General features: G+C 40.4%; 2 protein-coding genes across 3 annotated transcripts; both read right to left on the bottom strand.

Annotated features, from left to right (window-relative positions):
* Positions 1–1,331: 1,331 nt before the first annotated feature.
* Positions 1,332–10,649, bottom strand: LOC307162980 (counting factor associated protein D-like). 2 transcript variants are annotated; one of them, XM_079878771.1, is made up of 7 exons: positions 10,538–10,649; positions 10,353–10,415; positions 10,172–10,270; positions 9,909–10,081; positions 5,178–5,427; positions 4,884–5,079; positions 1,332–1,455 (listed from the first exon to the last, which is right to left on the bottom strand). In XM_079878771.1, exons 1-7 carry the CDS (start codon positions 10,602–10,604, stop codon positions 1,338–1,340), a joined length of 966 nt encoding a protein of 321 aa, XP_079734897.1. In that variant the 5' UTR covers positions 10,605–10,649; the 3' UTR covers positions 1,332–1,337. The 2 variants fall into 2 exon arrangements, with proteins under 2 accessions (XP_079734897.1, XP_079734896.1); XM_079878770.1 differs by lacking the exon at positions 1,332–1,455 and adding an exon at positions 4,144–4,793 and having other exon boundaries at positions 10,538–10,639.
* A 3,411-nt stretch (positions 10,650–14,060) lies between these two features.
* LOC307163465 (counting factor associated protein D-like) lies at positions 14,061–17,430 on the bottom strand. The gene is made up of 7 exons (XM_079879501.1): positions 17,243–17,430; positions 17,058–17,120; positions 16,877–16,975; positions 16,614–16,786; positions 14,683–14,932; positions 14,394–14,589; positions 14,061–14,303 (listed from the first exon to the last, which is right to left on the bottom strand). Exons 1-7 carry the CDS (start codon positions 17,307–17,309, stop codon positions 14,165–14,167), a joined length of 987 nt encoding a protein of 328 aa, XP_079735627.1. The 5' UTR covers positions 17,310–17,430; the 3' UTR covers positions 14,061–14,164.
* Between the last annotated feature and the right edge of the window lie 391 nt (positions 17,431–17,821).

Raw genomic sequence — 17,821 nt, 5'->3', positions numbered from 1 at the left:
ATATGTAGATGGATCATGTTTATTTCTCACGTCAGTGACTAAATGATGGTCTTTCTGTGTTTGCAGCTGAAATATTTGCTATTTCATAGGCATTAGAATGGGTAGAGGTTATTTGCTCAGGCTCTTCTTCAGTTTTCACCTGTATAAGGAAAAGAGTTCACTGCAAGACCATTATTTTTGAAAAAATGTAATACTACATAAACTTTATAATTCTAAATATGATATACTTTTTGTGGGTATGGCTACATGCTGGGATATTAAAGGCAATTAAATGGTAGATGGAGTCATAAAACAAGAAAGAATGTATTAGGATGGAATTAGGCAGGATTAAGGAATAATTTAGAGGAAGAAACTGAACTGTGAAAAAGATATTGACTTAAACATGAGATGAGCTACTGGCACAGTGGAAAAAAATGTCAAGTTAAATAAAAAAAGAAAATAAATGTAATAAAATGTAAAATAATATATTACAATTATAAGGGTGTCTAATTGTTTTATTCATGCTAATGTAAGTAAATGTAACCACTGGTTTTAAAACAAATTATTGAAAAAGTCTGACACAAAAGGTTATCAATTTCAGAACTTATTTATTGAATAGTGTTGTTTAGTTAGTATTTTATTACATTTTGGGTTGACCAAAAATGTCAAGCAAACAGACTTCAAGCCATACATTAAAATGATACATTTAGCAAAATAAGTTAAAAATGAAGACACTCCATTTAAACAAATGCACTTATTCAGTTATACAATTCGATAATTGATTAATCTGTTTATTGTGTCTTCAAATAATTGGATTAAAAAAGGCATTTTAATTTAAAAAAATTATTCCACATCTTGCCCAATATTGTCCTCAAAACAATAAATTGAAGGCTATGAAAGCAAATATAATAAATTATATATCTATAATGTAGGCTATGCTATACTTTGTGCAAAACAAAGTACCGAAAAAAGCCCAAACTAAACACACGCTCACTCATAAACATATTAATAGTAGTAGGCCAACACTACTTATGTCATTATTAGGCATTATGTTTATGACCCCACGGGATGTGCACTTTTCCAACAGCAGCTAATTCTGTGTTTTTGATGTTTATGATATGTATTGTTCATAGAAATGCGTTATTCACAGCTTTAAAGTGACGTGACTGGAGGATGCTTTCCGTGCAATAAACGATCCGTCACCGATTATGAACATTATCGATTAATTTTTGCAGCCCTGAAAAGATGAAAACAATTTTCTCATCAGAGGACAGTTTAAGTTAGTTGAGCTACTTGTTAATACATACATTGGCAACATACTCAAAAGAAATGTATGAGGGCTTTGTAACTACCTTTTTCTATTCCGCAACATGTAAGCGTCCTCTCATCCTGGCCATCTCTGCCTTTGACCAATCGGCGAAGTCATTGATACCGAGGCTGAATGTAAGACCGGCTCTGTTTGAAGAGTGCACAAGCCTGAGGAGGAAGAGGATGTAAAAATAAGGTAAGTTCAAAGACTGCTTACTAGTACTACTTGTAAAAAAATAAAAATAAAAAAAAGGCCCTAAAAATTCCACTGCTTTTCGGTGGAAAAGCGGTTTATTGTTGCGACAACTATGAACATTTTTGTTTAAGACGACTTCTTTTTGGTTGTTATTTTGGTTGAAATATCTTTGTCAGCAGATCAGCACACATACAGTGCTAGAAGCAGCTATAATTATGAATATTAATTATTATAATTGACCTCCTGTTAGACATAGCCTACATGAGGGATTACCATTGTCATTCCAAATGTTTTTAGCCATGACCATATTCACAACATAGCATATAGCTTGGTTAAAACTAGAGCCCGACCGATATGGATTTTTGGGCGCCGATGCCGATACCGATAAAAAAAAAGCCAGATACCGATATATCGGCCGATATTATTTATGTGTATATTATAATACAGTAGCAATATTATTTATGTGTATTATAGTACAGTAAGTTTGGACACACTTTACAATTGGTGTGTACAAACTTTTGATGGGTACTAGAGCCCGACCGATAAAGGATTTTGAAGGCCGATACCGGTACAAATATTTGTTGGTTTTAAAATCCGATATTCCGATATATCGGACGATATTTTTTATTTTTTTTTCAGAAACGCGCAACAAAACATTAACAAATTTCCCTAACATTAGTTATTTGTAGTTATTTATGAGTTTTAACTAAAATAATATGATAATGCATTTTAAAAAGAAACTTGTTTCTTTTATTGTCACAACAGAACAGAGGAACATCAAAATATATTAAAGTTCTGATAAATAAAATGTATAAAAATACAAACTTAAGATTTTTTTTTAAGACTAAACGTTTAGTCCTTTGAACAAAAACAACAATTTCACATTAAAATTGACAACAAATTCAAATTGTCATAATTTACTCTCTCAAGTTGTTTTTTTCTTCTGTTGAAAATAAGTTATTTGGATGAATGTGGGTAACCAAACAGTTGATGTACCCCAGTGACTTCCATAGTATATTTTTCTCCTTTGGAAGTCAATGGGGACCAGCTACTGTTTGGTTACCCACATTCTTTCCACATTCCACATTCACAACTATTAATATTAGAAAAATATTAGAAGGAAATTAATACAGTTGGAACAACATTAGAGTGCCTGTAAATAATGAGATCATTTTTATTATTGGGTGAACTATCCCTTTAAGGACAAGAGGCAATGTGTTTACAATTGCTACTGTCTCTTTAAGAGCTGAGCACGACACGTCTAATGTACACGCATTTGACAAGCAGATTTTCTCTCAATTTTGCCTTCACTTTAGACAACCGACTTTGTTTATGTAAATATTGTGTGTATTTAACAGTATTAGCACAATAATACTCGAAAGATAACTTAGTCCAGTATCCAGGCGCTGGTAGAAAGGCTTTTAGTGCATGTGAGCTTCACGCGCTGAGAAACGCACACGTTAGAACAGCGCATCAGCATTTAAAATTAAATGTTTAACCGACAAAGCATTAAAGCACATGCACATTATGAACTTTTGTGAACTGCAGTGTTAACATTTTATGTGAATATAGCCTACGTCGCGTTGTTCCGCTTCACTCTCGGCTTATTTAACCGCAGCAAAACTGGACATGAGTCACGAATTTTGTCATCCTTATTTGAGTTAAGAGAACTGATAGGGATGTTCTTTTAATTGTTATTCAAGCAATGTATGTCTCGTGAGTCGTTACCAACTCACCATGAACACACTTCACCGATGATCTCACTCGCGGTTCTCTCTGCCCGACTCTGGCTGGATCAGCAGGTTGCATCATGTTGGAATGTGTGGTGCATTATACACGAGTGTTGCCAACAGGGACGGTGTAGAGTGCCCTCTGGTGGACTAACTATACAACGCCAACACTCATAACATGGTTGAAGGGTGTTTCGTCCGTTTTTATTTTATTTTTGAAATATTTATTTATCGGCCGTTATAAATGCCGATACCGATAGTTTTGAAAATGCCTAATATCGGCCGACAATATCGGCCTGCCGATATATCGGTCGGGCTCTAGTTAAAACCAGACCATTCTCAGTAGTAACTGAGTTATGGTCTGGCAAAGCTTCATTAATAACTCATTTCCAAAGGGGCGTCACCAACGGACGTCACTCAAATGCCTCTGGGCGCAATTGGATAGACCTAAAACCAATCAGAGCGATCGTCATTGTGTAAAGCCCGCCCCAAAGTTTCTGATTGGTGCCGCAATTTCGACGGATTAGAAATCGGCTTGAATGGGCTCTTTGCCAGACTACTTGCAGAGCAAATCTAAATTTGCCGGAAGTTGTCTGGGTTTTCCCAGGCTACCGGGCATAGACACTCGTACAGTATTGCTTATTTAATCGATTATGTAAATAATAGATGTCTATTTTTACGATGTCATTTTACATCACTAAATATCTAGTTTTGTTTTTCCTCACCAGAGTAGGCCTATGTACAAAGTAGATCTCGCGCTTGCATACTGACGTTTAATTTTACAACATTTTTAACCCTTTCAAACCTTCAAAACCTCAAGCGTTAAAGTAGCAATCAAACGGAAGCCACAACAACTCTTTTCTTCCATATTGTGAAATAAATCCAAAAACCTGATTTATTGAATTTTTATATTCATTTTTATTTCTTTTTAGAAAAATCAGCCTAATTTAAGTAAAAGTAAACACTGGTTTTAAAACAGATTTTTGAATAGTCTGACAAAAATGTACTTATTGATTTGATACAAAATCTTTGGTCAGAACTGATGTTATGTATACGTTTAATCAAAGACAAAACTTATGGCTTTAATCAGTATTTCAATCATTAGTATTTCATTACATTTGGGATTTGATAAGCAATGTCATCATCAACACTTTATACACTGAAGACCAGCTACAAACCATAAACTGAAAATTATACATTTTGCCAAAATAGCTTGAAGATGCAGATACTCAATTAAACCAAATGTAATTATGATGATGATTTAGAAAAAGATTAAATTACCACTATTCTCATCAGAGGACAGTTTAAGTTAGTTAAACTACTTAAAACAATGATTTAACCTTTAGATTTTAATGACAAACTCTTGCAAAAACACTTAATCTGAGAAAGTTTATCATACTGTATCATATGTTGGCAACAGACTCAAAGAAATGTGTAAGGACTATTTTGTAACAGCCTTTTTCTTATCTCGAAATAATAAACCTCCTGTCATCCTGGCCTTCTCTGTCTTTGACCGATCAGCGAAGTGGTTGATACCGAGGCTGAATGTAAGACCGGCTCTGTTCATAGAGTGCACATGCCTGAGGAGGAAGAGGATGTTAAACAAAAAAAACATATGCATCTTAAATCAGACAAGTTCACAGATTGATCACAGATTTGTTTTTCCTCACCGAAGAGAATGTACAAAGTAGCTCTCGCGCTCCTCGTGCTCCTTCTCACTTGCATACTGACGTTTAAACTTCTCCTTAAAGGGGCCGAACAAGCGGTGGGCGTGGCTAACAGGAGAGGTGTGGACATAGTCTTGAAGGGGGTTGGCCAATATTTGACGCTCCTCAGGAGGATCCGGAAACTCCTCATATGTCATATCTAGACACATAAAACCTCAGTGAACATTTGATTAGATGGTCTGAAAGAGTAAAAGAGACGGACAAAGGCATGTCATTGAATGTGTGTTCTCCAGTTACCTCCAGGTGGAGTGAAAATGTCGGACTCAGTTCGAGGACTGAAGTCACTGTAGTCAATCATGTATTTGTCATTGTGAGACTCCAAGAGAGTGTTGAAGCCCATCATCTCATAGTGGTACGGGACGGCTGGGGAATCATTTCCCTCTGGACGTGTGACCCACAGACGATACGTGTTCTTCTTATGACCAGCCTGTGTGACCTTTTTCCAGACCTCACACTGAACACCTGCGTAATCCTCCATCTTCTCAAACTGCAAAACAATGATTTTATACAAATTTCATCCTCATTGTTGGTTTGCATTACAGTTATTTGAATCTATGGGATTTAATGTTGTTCATATCTTTCTAAACCTGTTTGACTTTCTTCTACATAGCACAAGACATTTTGGATTATGTTTCAACTGTTTTTGTCTATACAATGAAAGTCAGTGGAGTCCAAAACAACATTGGACCCCATTGACTTTCATCATTCGGACAAAAAACAACAACACTGAGGGGCTGTTTACACGCCAACGATGTACTAAAAACGGAAAAAGGATGTTTCGCATACAGATGGTTCAGCTCCTGTGTATTTAATTGATCTTCTATCGCCCTTCAATCCATCACACTCTTTAAGATCACAAAACTCAGGGCTTCTGATGGTACCTAGAATATCTAAGTCCACTAAAGGAGGGAGAGCATTTTCACAATTGGCTCCTAAACTCTGGAAAGTCTTCCTGATAATGTTCGGGCCTCAGACTCCCTCTCAATCTAGACTAAAGACGCATCTCTTTAGCCTAGCATTCATATAATGCATCTCATAACCTTATACTCCAGTTATATCAGATGAAATGCACATAATTATCTTTGCTTAAAGTTATGAACAACAGCTACGCTAATTATTTTCCATTTGCTTCTCTATTCTCCTGAGTTAACTAGAGAGTATGTCAGCTCCAGTATGGATCTAGCCTCTTATGAAGACTTCAGATGATCATAACACCTGTGAAGAGACGACGCCAACTCCTGCGGACTTCAGATGAAGCAAGCGCTGAATCAACATAGATCAATGCTACATTTTTCTATGTATCCTAATCATTTGTTAACAAACATGTATTCATTACTTCAATGAGCTCATTGTTTCTGCTTTAAATTAATACATTGTATAAATTAATACATTATTAGCTAACTGTGTGATTTGTAGATGTACATTTCTGAAATAAATAACTTGGACAGTCACCTCTGATAACAAATCACTCTAAATTGTAGACATGCCTTTTCTGTAAAGCTTTGAAACAATATGTATTGTGAAATGCACTATACAAATAAATGTTAATTGAATTTAATTGAACAGACGACGTTTGAGTACCCGAATGACCCAAGGAGCTATGTTGTCTGGGGCTATATGCCCCTGGTAGGGTCTCCCAAGGCAAACAGGTCCTAGGTGACGGGTCAGACTAAGAGCGGTTCAAAAACCCTTATGATGCAAAAAAAAAACGAGGACCGTGACGTCGCCCGGTATGGCGCTGCTGGGGCCCCACCCTGGAGCCAGGCCCGGGGTTGGGGCTCGTATGCGAGCGCCTGGTGGTCGGGCCTCCCCCCATGGGGTCCGGCCGGGCTCAGCCCGAAGGACCGACGTGGGGCCACCCTCCCGTGGACCCACCACCTGCAGGAGGGACCGTAAGGGGCCGGTGCTAAGTGGATCGGGCGGCAGTCGAAGGCGGGGGCCTAGACAACCCGATCGCTGGACGCGGAATCTAGCTCTAGGGACATGGAACGTCACCTCTCTGGCGGGGAAGGAGCCTGAGGTTGTGCGTGAGGTTAAGAGATTCCGACTAGAGATAGTTGGGATCACCTCTATGCACGGCTTGGGCTCTGGAACCACACTCCTCGAGAGAGGATGGACTCTTCACCACTCTGGAGTTGCCCATGGTGAGAGGCGGCGGGCTGGTGTGGGTTTGCTTATAGCCCCCCAGCTCAGCCGCCACGTGTTGGAGTTCACCCCGGTGAACGAGAGGGTCGCTTCCCTGCGCCTTCGGGTCGGGGATAGGTCTCTCACTGTCGTGTGTGCCTACGGGCCGAACGGCAGTGCAGAGTACCCGGCCTTCTTGGAGTCTTCTTGGAGTCACCGCCCCCCTGATCTGAACCCGAGCGGTGTTCTGTTATTGGACTTCTGTGCTAGTTAAAGCTTGTCCATAACGAACACCATGTTCAAGCATAAGGGTGTCCATCAGTGCACATGGCACCAGGACACCCTAGGCCGGAGGTCGATGATCGACTTTGTGGTCGTTTCATCCGACCCTCGGCCGTATGTCTTGGACACTCGGGTGAAGAGAGGGGCGGAGCTGTCAACTGATCACCACCTGGTGGTGAGTTGGATCCGATGGCAGGGGAGGAAGCTGGACAGACTCGGCAGACCCAAACGTATTGTGAGGGTCTGTTGGGAACGTTTGGCCGAATCTCCTGTCAGAGAGATCTTCAACTCCCACCTCCGGCAGAGCTTCGACCAGATCCCGAGGGAGTCTGGAGATATTGAGTCCGAGTGGACCATGTTCTCCACCTCCATTGTCAACGCGGCCACTTGGAGCTGTGGCCATAAGGTCTCCGGTGCCTGTCGAGGCGGCAATCCCCGAACCCGGTGGTGGACACCGGAAGTAAGGGATGCCGTCAAGCTGAAGAAGGAGTCCTATCGGGCCTGGCTGGCTTGTGGGACTCCTGAGGCAGCTGATGGGTACCGACGGGCCAAGCGGACTGCAGCCCGGGTGGTTGTGAAGGCAAAAACTCGGGCCTGGGAGGAGTTCGGTGAGGCCATGGAGAAGGACTATCGGTCGGCCTCGAAGAGATTCTGGCAAACCGTCCGGCGCCTCAGGAGGGGGAAGCAGTGCCCTACCAACGCTGTTTACAGTGGAGGTGGGCAGCTGTTGACCTCGACTGGGGATATCACCGGACGGTGGAAGGAATACTTCGAGGATCTCCTCAATCCCGCCATCACGACTTCCATTGAGGAAGCAGAGGCTGAGGGCTCGGAGGTGGACTCGTCCATCACCCAAGCTGAAGTCACCGAGGTAGTCAAGAAACTCCTCGGTGGCAAGGCACCGGGGGTGGATGAGATCCGCCCTGAGTACCTCAAATCTCTGGATGTTGTGGGGCTGTCTTGGTTGACACGCCTCTGCAGCATCGCGTGGCGGTCGGGGACAGTGCCTTTGGACTGGCAGACCAGGGTGGTGGTCCCTCTTTTCAAGAAGGGAGACCGGAGGGTGTGCTCCAACTATAGGGGGATCACACTTCTCAGCCTCCCTGGGAAAGTCTATGCCAGGGTACTGGAGAGGAGAATCCGGCCGATGGTAGAACCTCGGATTCAGGAGGAACAGTGTGGTTTTCGTCCCGGTCGTGGAACACTGGACCAGCTCTATACCCTCTACAGGGTGCTGGAGGGCTCATGGGAGTTTGCCCAACCAATCCACATGTGCTTTGTGGATTTGGAGAAGGCATTCGACTGTGTCCCTCGTGGCATCTTGTGGAGGGTGCTCTGGGAGTATGGGGTTCGGGGCCCTTTGCTAAGGGCTATCCAGTCCCTGTACGACCGGAGCAGGAGCTTGGTTCGCATTGCCGGCAGTAAGTCAGACTTGTTCCCGGTGCATGTTGGACTCCGGCAGGGCTGCCCTTTGTCACCGGTTCTGTTCATAATTTTTATGGACAGAATTTCTAGGCGCAGCCAGGGGCCGGAGGGGGTCAGGTTTGGGGACCACACGATTTCATCTCTGCTCTTTGCGGATGATGTTGTCGTGCTGGCCTCATCAAACCAGGACCTCCAGCATGCACTGGGACGGTTTGCAGCCGAGTGTGAAGCGGCTGGGATGAGAATCAGCACCTCCAAATCCGAGGCCATGGTTCTCAGTCGGAAAAGGGTGGTTTGCCCGCTTCAGGTTGGTGGAGAGCTCCTGCCTCAAGTGGAGGAGTTCAAGTATCTTGGGGTCTTGTTCACGAGTGAGGGAAGGATGGAACGGGAGATTGACAGGCGGATCGGTGCCGCTTCTGCAGTAATGCGGTCCCTGTACCGGTCTGTCGTGGTGAAGAAGGAGCTGAGCCGCAAGGCGAAGCTCTCGATTTACCGGTCAATCTACGTTCCTACTCTCACCTATGGTCATGAGCTGTGGTTCATGACCGAAAGGACAAGATCCCGGATACAAGCGGCCGAAATGAGCTTTCTCCGCAGGGTGGCTGGGCGATCCCTTAGAGATAGGGTGAGAAGCTCGGTCACTCGGGAGGAGCTCAGAGTAGAGCCGCTGCTCCTCCACATCGAGAGGGGTCAGTTGAGGTGGCTCGGGCATCTTTTCCGGATGCCTCCTGGACGCCTTCCCGGGAAGGTGTTCCGGGCATGTCCCACCGGGAGGAGACCCCGGGGAAGACCTAGGACATGCTGGAGAGACTATGTCTCCCGGCTGGCCTGGGAACGCCTCGGTGTCCCCCCGGAAGAGCTGGAGGAAGTGTCTAGGGAGAGGGAAGTCTGGGCATCCCTGCTTAGACTGCTGCCCCCGCAACCCGGTCCCGGATAAGCGGTAGAAGATGGATGGATGGATGGATGAACAGACGACAACGTTGTCAAAACGATCCCGTTCACAAGGATCCGCAAAAACGACCTAAATCGCTGTATTCTGCTGCCAGGCCAGTAGTTGGCGATGTCACTGAACATGGTGTCGTGTAAACGGCCCCTGAGACATTTTTCTAAATAACTGTTGTGTTCTATAGTACATACTTCAAAGCCCTGCAGATCAGGCAGTGCTGCCTGTGGACGTATTGGATCCTCCTTTGTACCATTAAGCTGGAAATATTTAATAGCTTGGATTTCAGTGTCAGTGGTAACTGGTGTGATCTGATAAATGGCACCATAATCAAAGTCGTTTCCAATCAGAAAAGTGCGCACTGTACCTGTGTAGAGAGCATCAATGAAGAGAAGCTGCATACATAATCTATTTTGATTTTAACATTATGTGACTTTATCATGAGAAGATCACTGACTATTACGATAGTCGATGCGACTTCTGTTCCCCTCAAGGTCGTACCAAACTTCAAACGGTTCCTTTAGCCCATCACTAGAATAAGGCAAAGTCAGCTCACCTACATAAAAGAGGTACATGTAACATACTGAAAAAGAAGTGTCCTGTACTGGGCTGTACTGTGTAATTAGGCAGAAACGCACCTTTGACATGATACATCTTTCCAAAATCAGGAACTGTTCTGCGGCCACCAACTGGTGTGGCATCTGGGGATGAAAACACAGAGAGATCAAAATTCAATGAATCAACTTTTCAACACGTTTAGTGTTCAAAACATCACAGGAAATGTGTCATATTATCATGTTTTCTTCCTGTTTTTTCTCTTTACCTGCAGCACAGAGCAGAAGCACGAACCCAGCGAGAAGACGCCACATAGTGCAATCTAAAGCAGACATCCACTGGAGATGGAAAATAAGCTTTCGTCCGTCTGAAAACGTCACACGAGTGTTCGTGGATAACAGAAGTTCGCAATAAAAACGAAGGAGGGACTGGATTAACGCCACATATGACATGAGGGTTCATTGGGGGTGGACAAATATTTATTGAACTGGGTCTAGGTCTGTGTTTGATACCCATCGGTAGAGACTGCGGTGATCGCTGAGGGTCTCCTGGAATCAGTCCATCTTTCACCTCGAGGAAACTGTACTGTGAATGTGCTGGTGCTTTTAAAGGTACACTCATTCCTGAATTACTGGTTAAGATATATGTAAAAAAGCAATTAGAACTTAGAATTAAATTAACTTTAAACTACTGTAGGCTCAAATTGAAGACTGGCCAGATCTTCAGTGGTTGTTTGAGTGTTTTGAATTTGTAGGGGAAAAAAAGTGTATGTTATATAAAGCACTGTTTACAATGGGCTGAAGTTCAGTGTGTTGAACATTGATTTACAGTGATAACATAGATCAATACCCTAAATAAATAGCTAATGTGTATGTAAATAGTAGATTAAACTATTTATATACTCTTTAGCTATTTATGAGATTGTTGTCATCGGTGTAAAAAAATGTTCAACATGTTCAAATATGTAGATGGATCATGTTTATTTCTCACGTCAGTGACTAAATGATGGTCTTTCTGTGTTTGCAGCTGAAATATTTGCTATTTCATAGGCATTAGAATGGGTAGAGGTTATTTGCTCAGGCTCTTCTTCAGTTTTCACCTGTATAAGGAAAAGAGTTCACTGCAAGACCATTATTTTTGAAAAAATTTAATAGTACATAAACTTTATAATTCTAAATATGATATACTTTTTGTGGGTATGGCTACATGCTGGGATATTAAAGGCAATTCAATGGTAGATGGAGTCATAAAACAAGAAAGAATGTATTAGGATGGAATTAGGCAGGATTAAGGAATAATTTAGAGGAAGAAACTGAACTGTGAAAAAGATATTGACTTAAACATGAGATGAGCTACTGGCACAGTGGAAAAAAATGTCAAGTTAAATAAAAAAAGAAACTAAATGTAATAAAATGTAAAATAATATATTACAATTATAAGGGTGTCTAATTGTTTTTTTTATTCATGATAATGTAAGTAAATGTAACCACTGGTTTTAAAACAAATTATTGAAAAATTCTGACACAAAAGGTTATCAATTTCAGAACTTATTTATTGCATAGTGTTGTTTAGTTAGTATTTTATTACATTTTGGGTTGACCAAAAATGTCAAGCAAACAGACTTCAAGCCATACATTGGAAATGATACATTTAACAAAATAAGTTAAAAATGAAGACACTCCATTTAAACAAATGCACTTATTCAGTTATACAATTTGATAATTGATTAATCTGTTTATTGTGTCTTCAAATAATTGGATTAAAAAAGGCATTTTAATTTAAAAAAGTTATTCCACATCTTGCCCAATATTGTCCTCAAAACAATAAATTGAAGGCTATGAAAGCAAATATAATAAATTATATATCTATAATGTAGGCTATGCTATACTTGTGCAAAAAAAAGTACCGAAAAAAGCCCAAACTAAACACACGCTCACTCATAAACATATTAATAGTAGTAGGCCAACACTACTTATGTCATTATTAGGCATTATGTTTATGACCCCACGGGATGTGCACTTTTCCAACAGCAGCTAATTCTGTGTTTTTGATGTTTATGATATGTATTGTTCATAGAAATGCGTTATTCACAGCTTTAAAGTGACGTGACTGGAGGATGCTTTCCGTGCAATAAACGATCCGTCACCGATTATGAACATTATCGATTAATTTTTGCAGCCCTGAAAAGATGAAAACAATTTTCTCATCAGAGGACAGTTTAAGTTAGTTGAGCTACTTGTTAATACATACATTGGCATGATACTCAAAAGAAATGTATGAGGGCTTTGTAACTACCTTTTTCTATTCCGCAATACGTAAGCGTCCTCTCATCCTGGCCATCTCTGCCTTTGACCAGTCGGCGAAGTCATTGATACCGAGGCTGAATGTAAGACCGGCTCTGTTTGAAGAGTGCACGAGCCTGAGGAGGAAGAGGATGTAAAAATAAGGTAAGTTCAAAGACTGCTTACTAGTACTACTTGTAAAAAAATAAAAAATAAAAAAAGGCCCTAAAAATTCCACTGCTTTTCGGTGGAAAAGCGGTTTATTGTTACAACAACTATGAACATTTTTGTTTAAGACGACTTCTTTTTGGTTGTTATTTTGGTTGAAATATCTTTGTCAGCAGATCAGCACACATACAGTGCTAGAAGCAGCTATAATTATGAATATTAATTATTATAATTGACCTCCTGTTAGACATAGCCTACATGAGGGATTACCATTGTCATTCCAAATGTTTTTAGCCATGACCATATTCACAATATAGCATAGATAGCTTGGTTAAAACCAGACCATTCTCAGTAGTAACTGAGTTATGGTCTGGCAAAGCTTCATTAATAACTCATTTCCAAAGGGGCGTCACCAACGGACGTCGCTCAAATGCCTCTGGGTGCAATTGGATAGACCTAAAACCAATCGGAGCGATCGTCATCGTGTAAAGCCCGCCCCAAAGTTTCTGATTGGTGCCGCAATTTCGACGGATTAGAAATCGGCTTGAATGGGCTCTTTGCCAGACTACTTGCAGAGCAAATCTAAATTTGCCGGAAGTTGTCTGGGTTTTCCCAGGCTACCGGGCATAGACACTCATACAGTATTGCTTATTTAATCGATTATGTAAATAATAGATGTCTATTTTTACGATGTCATTTTACATCACTAAATATCTAGTTTTGTTTTTCCTCACCAGAGTAGGCCTATGTACAAAGTAGATCTCGCGCTTGCATACTGATGTTTAATTTTACAACATTTTTAACCCTTTCAAACCTTCAAAACCTCAAGCGTTAAAGTAGCAATCAAACGGAAGCCACAACAACTCTTTTCTTCCATATTGTGAAATAAATCCAAAAACCTGATTTATTGAATTTTTATATTCATTTTTATTTCTTTTTAAAAAAATCTGCCTAATTTAAGTAAAAGTAAACACTGGTTTTAGTAAACACATTTTTGAATAGTCTGACAAAAGTTTACTTATTGATTTGATACAAAATCTTTGGTCAGAACTGATGTTATGTACATTTAATCAAAGACAAAACTTATGGCTTTAATCAGTATTTCAATCATTAGTATTTAATTACATTTGGGATTCGATAAGCAATGTCACCATCAACACTTTATACACAGAAGACCAGCTACAAACCATAAACTGAAAAATAGCTTGAAGATGCAGATACTCAATTAAACCGAATGTAATTATGATGATGATTTAGAAAAAGATTAAATTACCACTATTCTCATCAGAGGACAGTTTAAGTAACTTGAACTACTTAAAACAATGATTTCACATTTTTTTTAACCTTTAGATTTTAATGACAAACTCTTGCAAAAACACTTAATCTGGGAAAGTTTATCATACTGTATCATATGTTGGCAACAGACTCAAAGAAATGTGTAAGGACTATTTTGTAACAGCCTTTTTCTTATCTGGAATTAATAAACATCCTGTCATCCTGGCCATCTCTGCCTCTGACCGATCAGCGAAGTCATTGATACCGAGGCTGAATGTAAGACCGGCTCTGTTCATAGAGTGCACATGCCTGAGGAGGAAGAGAATGTTAAACAAAAAAAGCATATGCATCTTAAATCAGACAAGTTCACAGATTGCTCACGGATTTGTTTTTCCTCACCGAAGAGAATGTACAAAGTAGCTCTCACGCTCCTCGTGCTCCTTTTCACTCGCATACTGACGTTCAAAGTTCTCCTTAAAGGGGCCGAACAAACGGTGGGCGTGGCTAACAGGAGAGGTGTGGACATAGTCTTGAAGGGGGTTGGCCAATATTTGACGCTCCTCAGGAGGATCCGGAAACTCCTCATATGTCATATCTAGACACATAAAACCTCTGTAAGAGTACAGAGTTTTACTAGAGTAAAAGAGACGGACAAAGGCATGTCACTGAATGTGTGTTCTCCAGTTACCTCCAGGTGGAGTGAAAATATCAGACTCAGTTTGGGGACTGAAGTCACTGTAGTCAATCATGTATTTGTCATTGTGAGACTCCAAGAGAGTGTTGAAGCCCATCATCTCATAGTGGTACGGGACGGCTGGGGAATCATTTCCCTCTGGACGTGTGACCCACAGACGATACGTGTTCTTCTTATGACCAGCCTGTGTGACCTTTTTCCAGACCTCACACTGAACGCCTGCGTAATCCTCCATCTTCTCAAACTGCAAAACAATGATTTTATACAAATTTCATCCTCATTGTTGGTTTGCATTACAGTTATTTGAATCTATGGGATTTAATGCTGTTCATATCTTTCTAACCCTGTTTGACTTTCTTCTACAGCACAAGACATTTTGGATTATGTTGCAACTGTTTTTATCTATACAATCAATGAAAGTCAGTGGAGTCCAAAACAACATTGGACCCCATTGACTTTCATCATTCGGACAAAAAACAACAACACTGAGGGGCTGTTTGCACGCCAACGATGTACTAAAAACAGAAAAAGGATGTTTCGCATACAGATGGTTCAGCTCCTGTGTATTTAATTGATCTTCTATCGCCCTACAATCCATCACACTCTTTAAGATCACAAAACTCAGGGCTTCTGATGGTACCTAGAATATCTAAGTCCACTAAAGGTGGCAGAGCATTTTCACAATTGGCTCCTAAACTCTGGAAAGTCTTCCTGATAATGTTCGGGCCTCAGACTCGCTCTCAATCTAGACTAAAGACGCATCTCTTTAGCCTAGCATTCATATAATGCATCTCATAACCTTATACTCCAGTTATATCAGATGAAATGCACATAATTATCTTTGCTTAAAGTTATGAACAACAGCTACGCTAATTATTTTCCATTTGCTTCTCTGTTCTCCTGAGTTAACTAGAGAGTATGTCAGCTCCAGTTTGGATCCAGCCTCTTATGAAGACTTCAGATGATCATAACACCTGTGAAGAGACGACGTTTTAACGTTTTATTGACCTTTATATTAATCTTTATCTTAATCTTTGCAAATCGCTTACACGCTTCACGATGAATGCGGCTATTTTTACACTCAGGGTACATTACAGCATGTTTTCTATGTACAACGTTCTCAATATAATTCATAATCCCACGTTTATAATGAACAACGCGTTATGGTTATTGTGTTATTGTGTTACAAACGGTGTACGCACAGAACAGAGGGGTGGGGTGAGCAAAGCTCATTATCATTTAAAGACACATGCACTTAAACGGCGTACTGAAAACAGAGCTGGTTTTGACCAGGTAAAATGAGTGTTTTCTTACAATACTAATGAGAATTTTTATTTAAAGTATTTTACAAACTTTTAATTTAGACCCTAAAGAATCATATTAGCTTGTACAAAAATGACATTATATGACCCCTTTAAATGAATACATTATTATCTAACTGTGTGATTTGTATATGTACATTTCTGAAATAAATAACTTGGACAGTCACCTCTGATAACAGATCACTGTAAATTGTAGACATGCATTTTCTGTAAAGCTGCTTTGAAACAATATGTATCGTGAAATGCGTTATCCAAATAAATGTTAATTGAATTTAATTGAACAGACAACAACGTTGTCAAAACGATCCCGTTCACAAGGATCCGAAAACGACCTAAATCGCTGTATTCTGCTGCCAGGCCAGTAGTTGGCGATGTCACTGAACACATAATGCACATGCGCATGATGTCACTGTTGTCACAAATTAACATTTTTGTAGTTTACAGAGAAAATAACAGTATTGTTTTCAGAATCTTGCACTTTGAAACCCCCTAAAACACTATAGTCATGTAAATGAATGGCCAAAACGCATGAAAAGGTTTTAGTTGAGAATGGTGTCGTGTACATTTTTTTTCTAAATAACTTTTGTGTTTTATAGTACATACTTCAAAGCCCTGCAGATCAGGCAGTGCTGCCTGTGGACGTATTGGATCCTCCTTTGTACCATTAAGCTGGAAATATTTAATAGCTTGGATTTCAGTGTCAGTGTTGACTGGTGTGATCTGATAAATGGCACCATAATCAAAGTCGTTTCCAATCAGAAAAGTGCGCACTGTACCTGTATAGAGAGCATCAATGAAGAGAAGCTGCATACATAATCTATTTTGATTTTAACATTATGTGACTTTATCATGAGAAGATCACTGACTATTACGATAGTCGATGCGACTTCTGTTCCCCTCAAGGTCGTACCAAACTTCAAACGGTTCCTTTATCCCATCACCAGAATAAGGCAAAGACAGCTCACCTACATAAAAGAGGTACATGTAACATACTGAAAAAGAAGTGTCCTGTACTGGGATGTACTGTGTAATTAGGTAGAAATGCACCTTTGACATGATACATCTTTCCAAAATCAGGAACTGTTCTGCGGCCACCAACTGGTGTGGCATCTGGGGATGAAAACACAGAGAGATCAAAATTCACTGAATCAACTTTTCAACACGTTTAGTGTTCAAAACATCACAGGAAATGTGTCATATTATCATGTTTTCTTCCTGTTTTTTCTCTTTACCTGCAGCACAGAGCAGAAGCACGAACCCAGCGAGAAGACGCCACATAGTGCAATCTAAAGCAGACATCCACTGGAGATGGAAAATAAGCTTACGTCCGTCTGAAAACGTCACACGAGTGTTCGTGGATAACAGAAGTTCGCAATATAAACACACGAAGGATAGACTCGATTAACGTCACATATTACATGAGGGTTCATCGTGGGTGGACAAATATTTATTGAACTGGGTCTAGGTCTGTGTTTGATACCCATCGGTAGAGACTGCGGGGGTGATCGCTGAGGGTCTCCTGGAATCAGTCCATCTTTCACCTCGAGGGAAATGTACTGTGAATGTGCTGGTGCTTTTAAACTACAATCATTCCTGAATTACTGGTTAAGATATATGTAAAAAAGCAATTAGAATTTAGAATTAAATTAACTTTAAACTACTGGAATATAGGCTCAAATTGAAGACTGGCCAGATCTTCAGTGGTTGTTTGAGTGTTTTGAATTTGTAGGGGAAAAAAAGTGTATGTTATATAAAGCACTGTTTACAATGGGCTGAAGTTCAGTGTGTTGAACATTGATTTACAGTGATAA

This window comes from Squalius cephalus (assembly GCF_949319135.1).
Source record: "Squalius cephalus genome assembly, chromosome: 8".
Classification (NCBI taxonomy): Eukaryota; Metazoa; Chordata; class Actinopteri; order Cypriniformes; family Leuciscidae; genus Squalius; species Squalius cephalus.
Note: the sequence above shows the minus strand (reverse complement) of the source record. Positions and strands in the feature narration are given on the sequence as shown.

What these genes read in the sequence shown, in the direction of transcription:
- LOC307163465 (XM_079879501.1), bottom strand. Translation starts at nt 17,309, where the DNA reads ATGTCTGCTTTAGATTGCACTATGTGGCGTCTTCTCGCTGGGTTCGTG. An exon ending in GCTTCTGCTCTGTGCTGCAG is followed by an intron (nt 17,121 to 17,242) that starts GTAAAGAGAAAA and finishes TTTCATCCCCAG; the next exon opens with ATGCCACACCAGTTGGTGGC. An exon ending in TATTTTCACTCCACCTGGAG is followed by an intron (nt 14,590 to 14,682) that starts GTAACTGGAGAA and finishes TTATGTGTCTAG; the next exon opens with ATATGACATATGAGGAGTTT.
- LOC307162980 (XM_079878770.1), bottom strand. Translation starts at nt 10,604, where the DNA reads ATGTCTGCTTTAGATTGCACTATGTGGCGTCTTCTCGCTGGGTTCGTG. An exon ending in CTGATCTGCAGGGCTTTGAA is followed by an intron (nt 5,428 to 9,908) that starts GTATGTACTATA and finishes ATTGTTTTGCAG; the next exon opens with TTTGAGAAGATGGAGGATTA. An exon ending in TACTTTGTACATTCTCTTCG is followed by an intron (nt 4,794 to 4,883) that starts GTGAGGAAAAAC and finishes CTTCCTCCTCAG; the next exon opens with GCATGTGCACTCTATGAACA.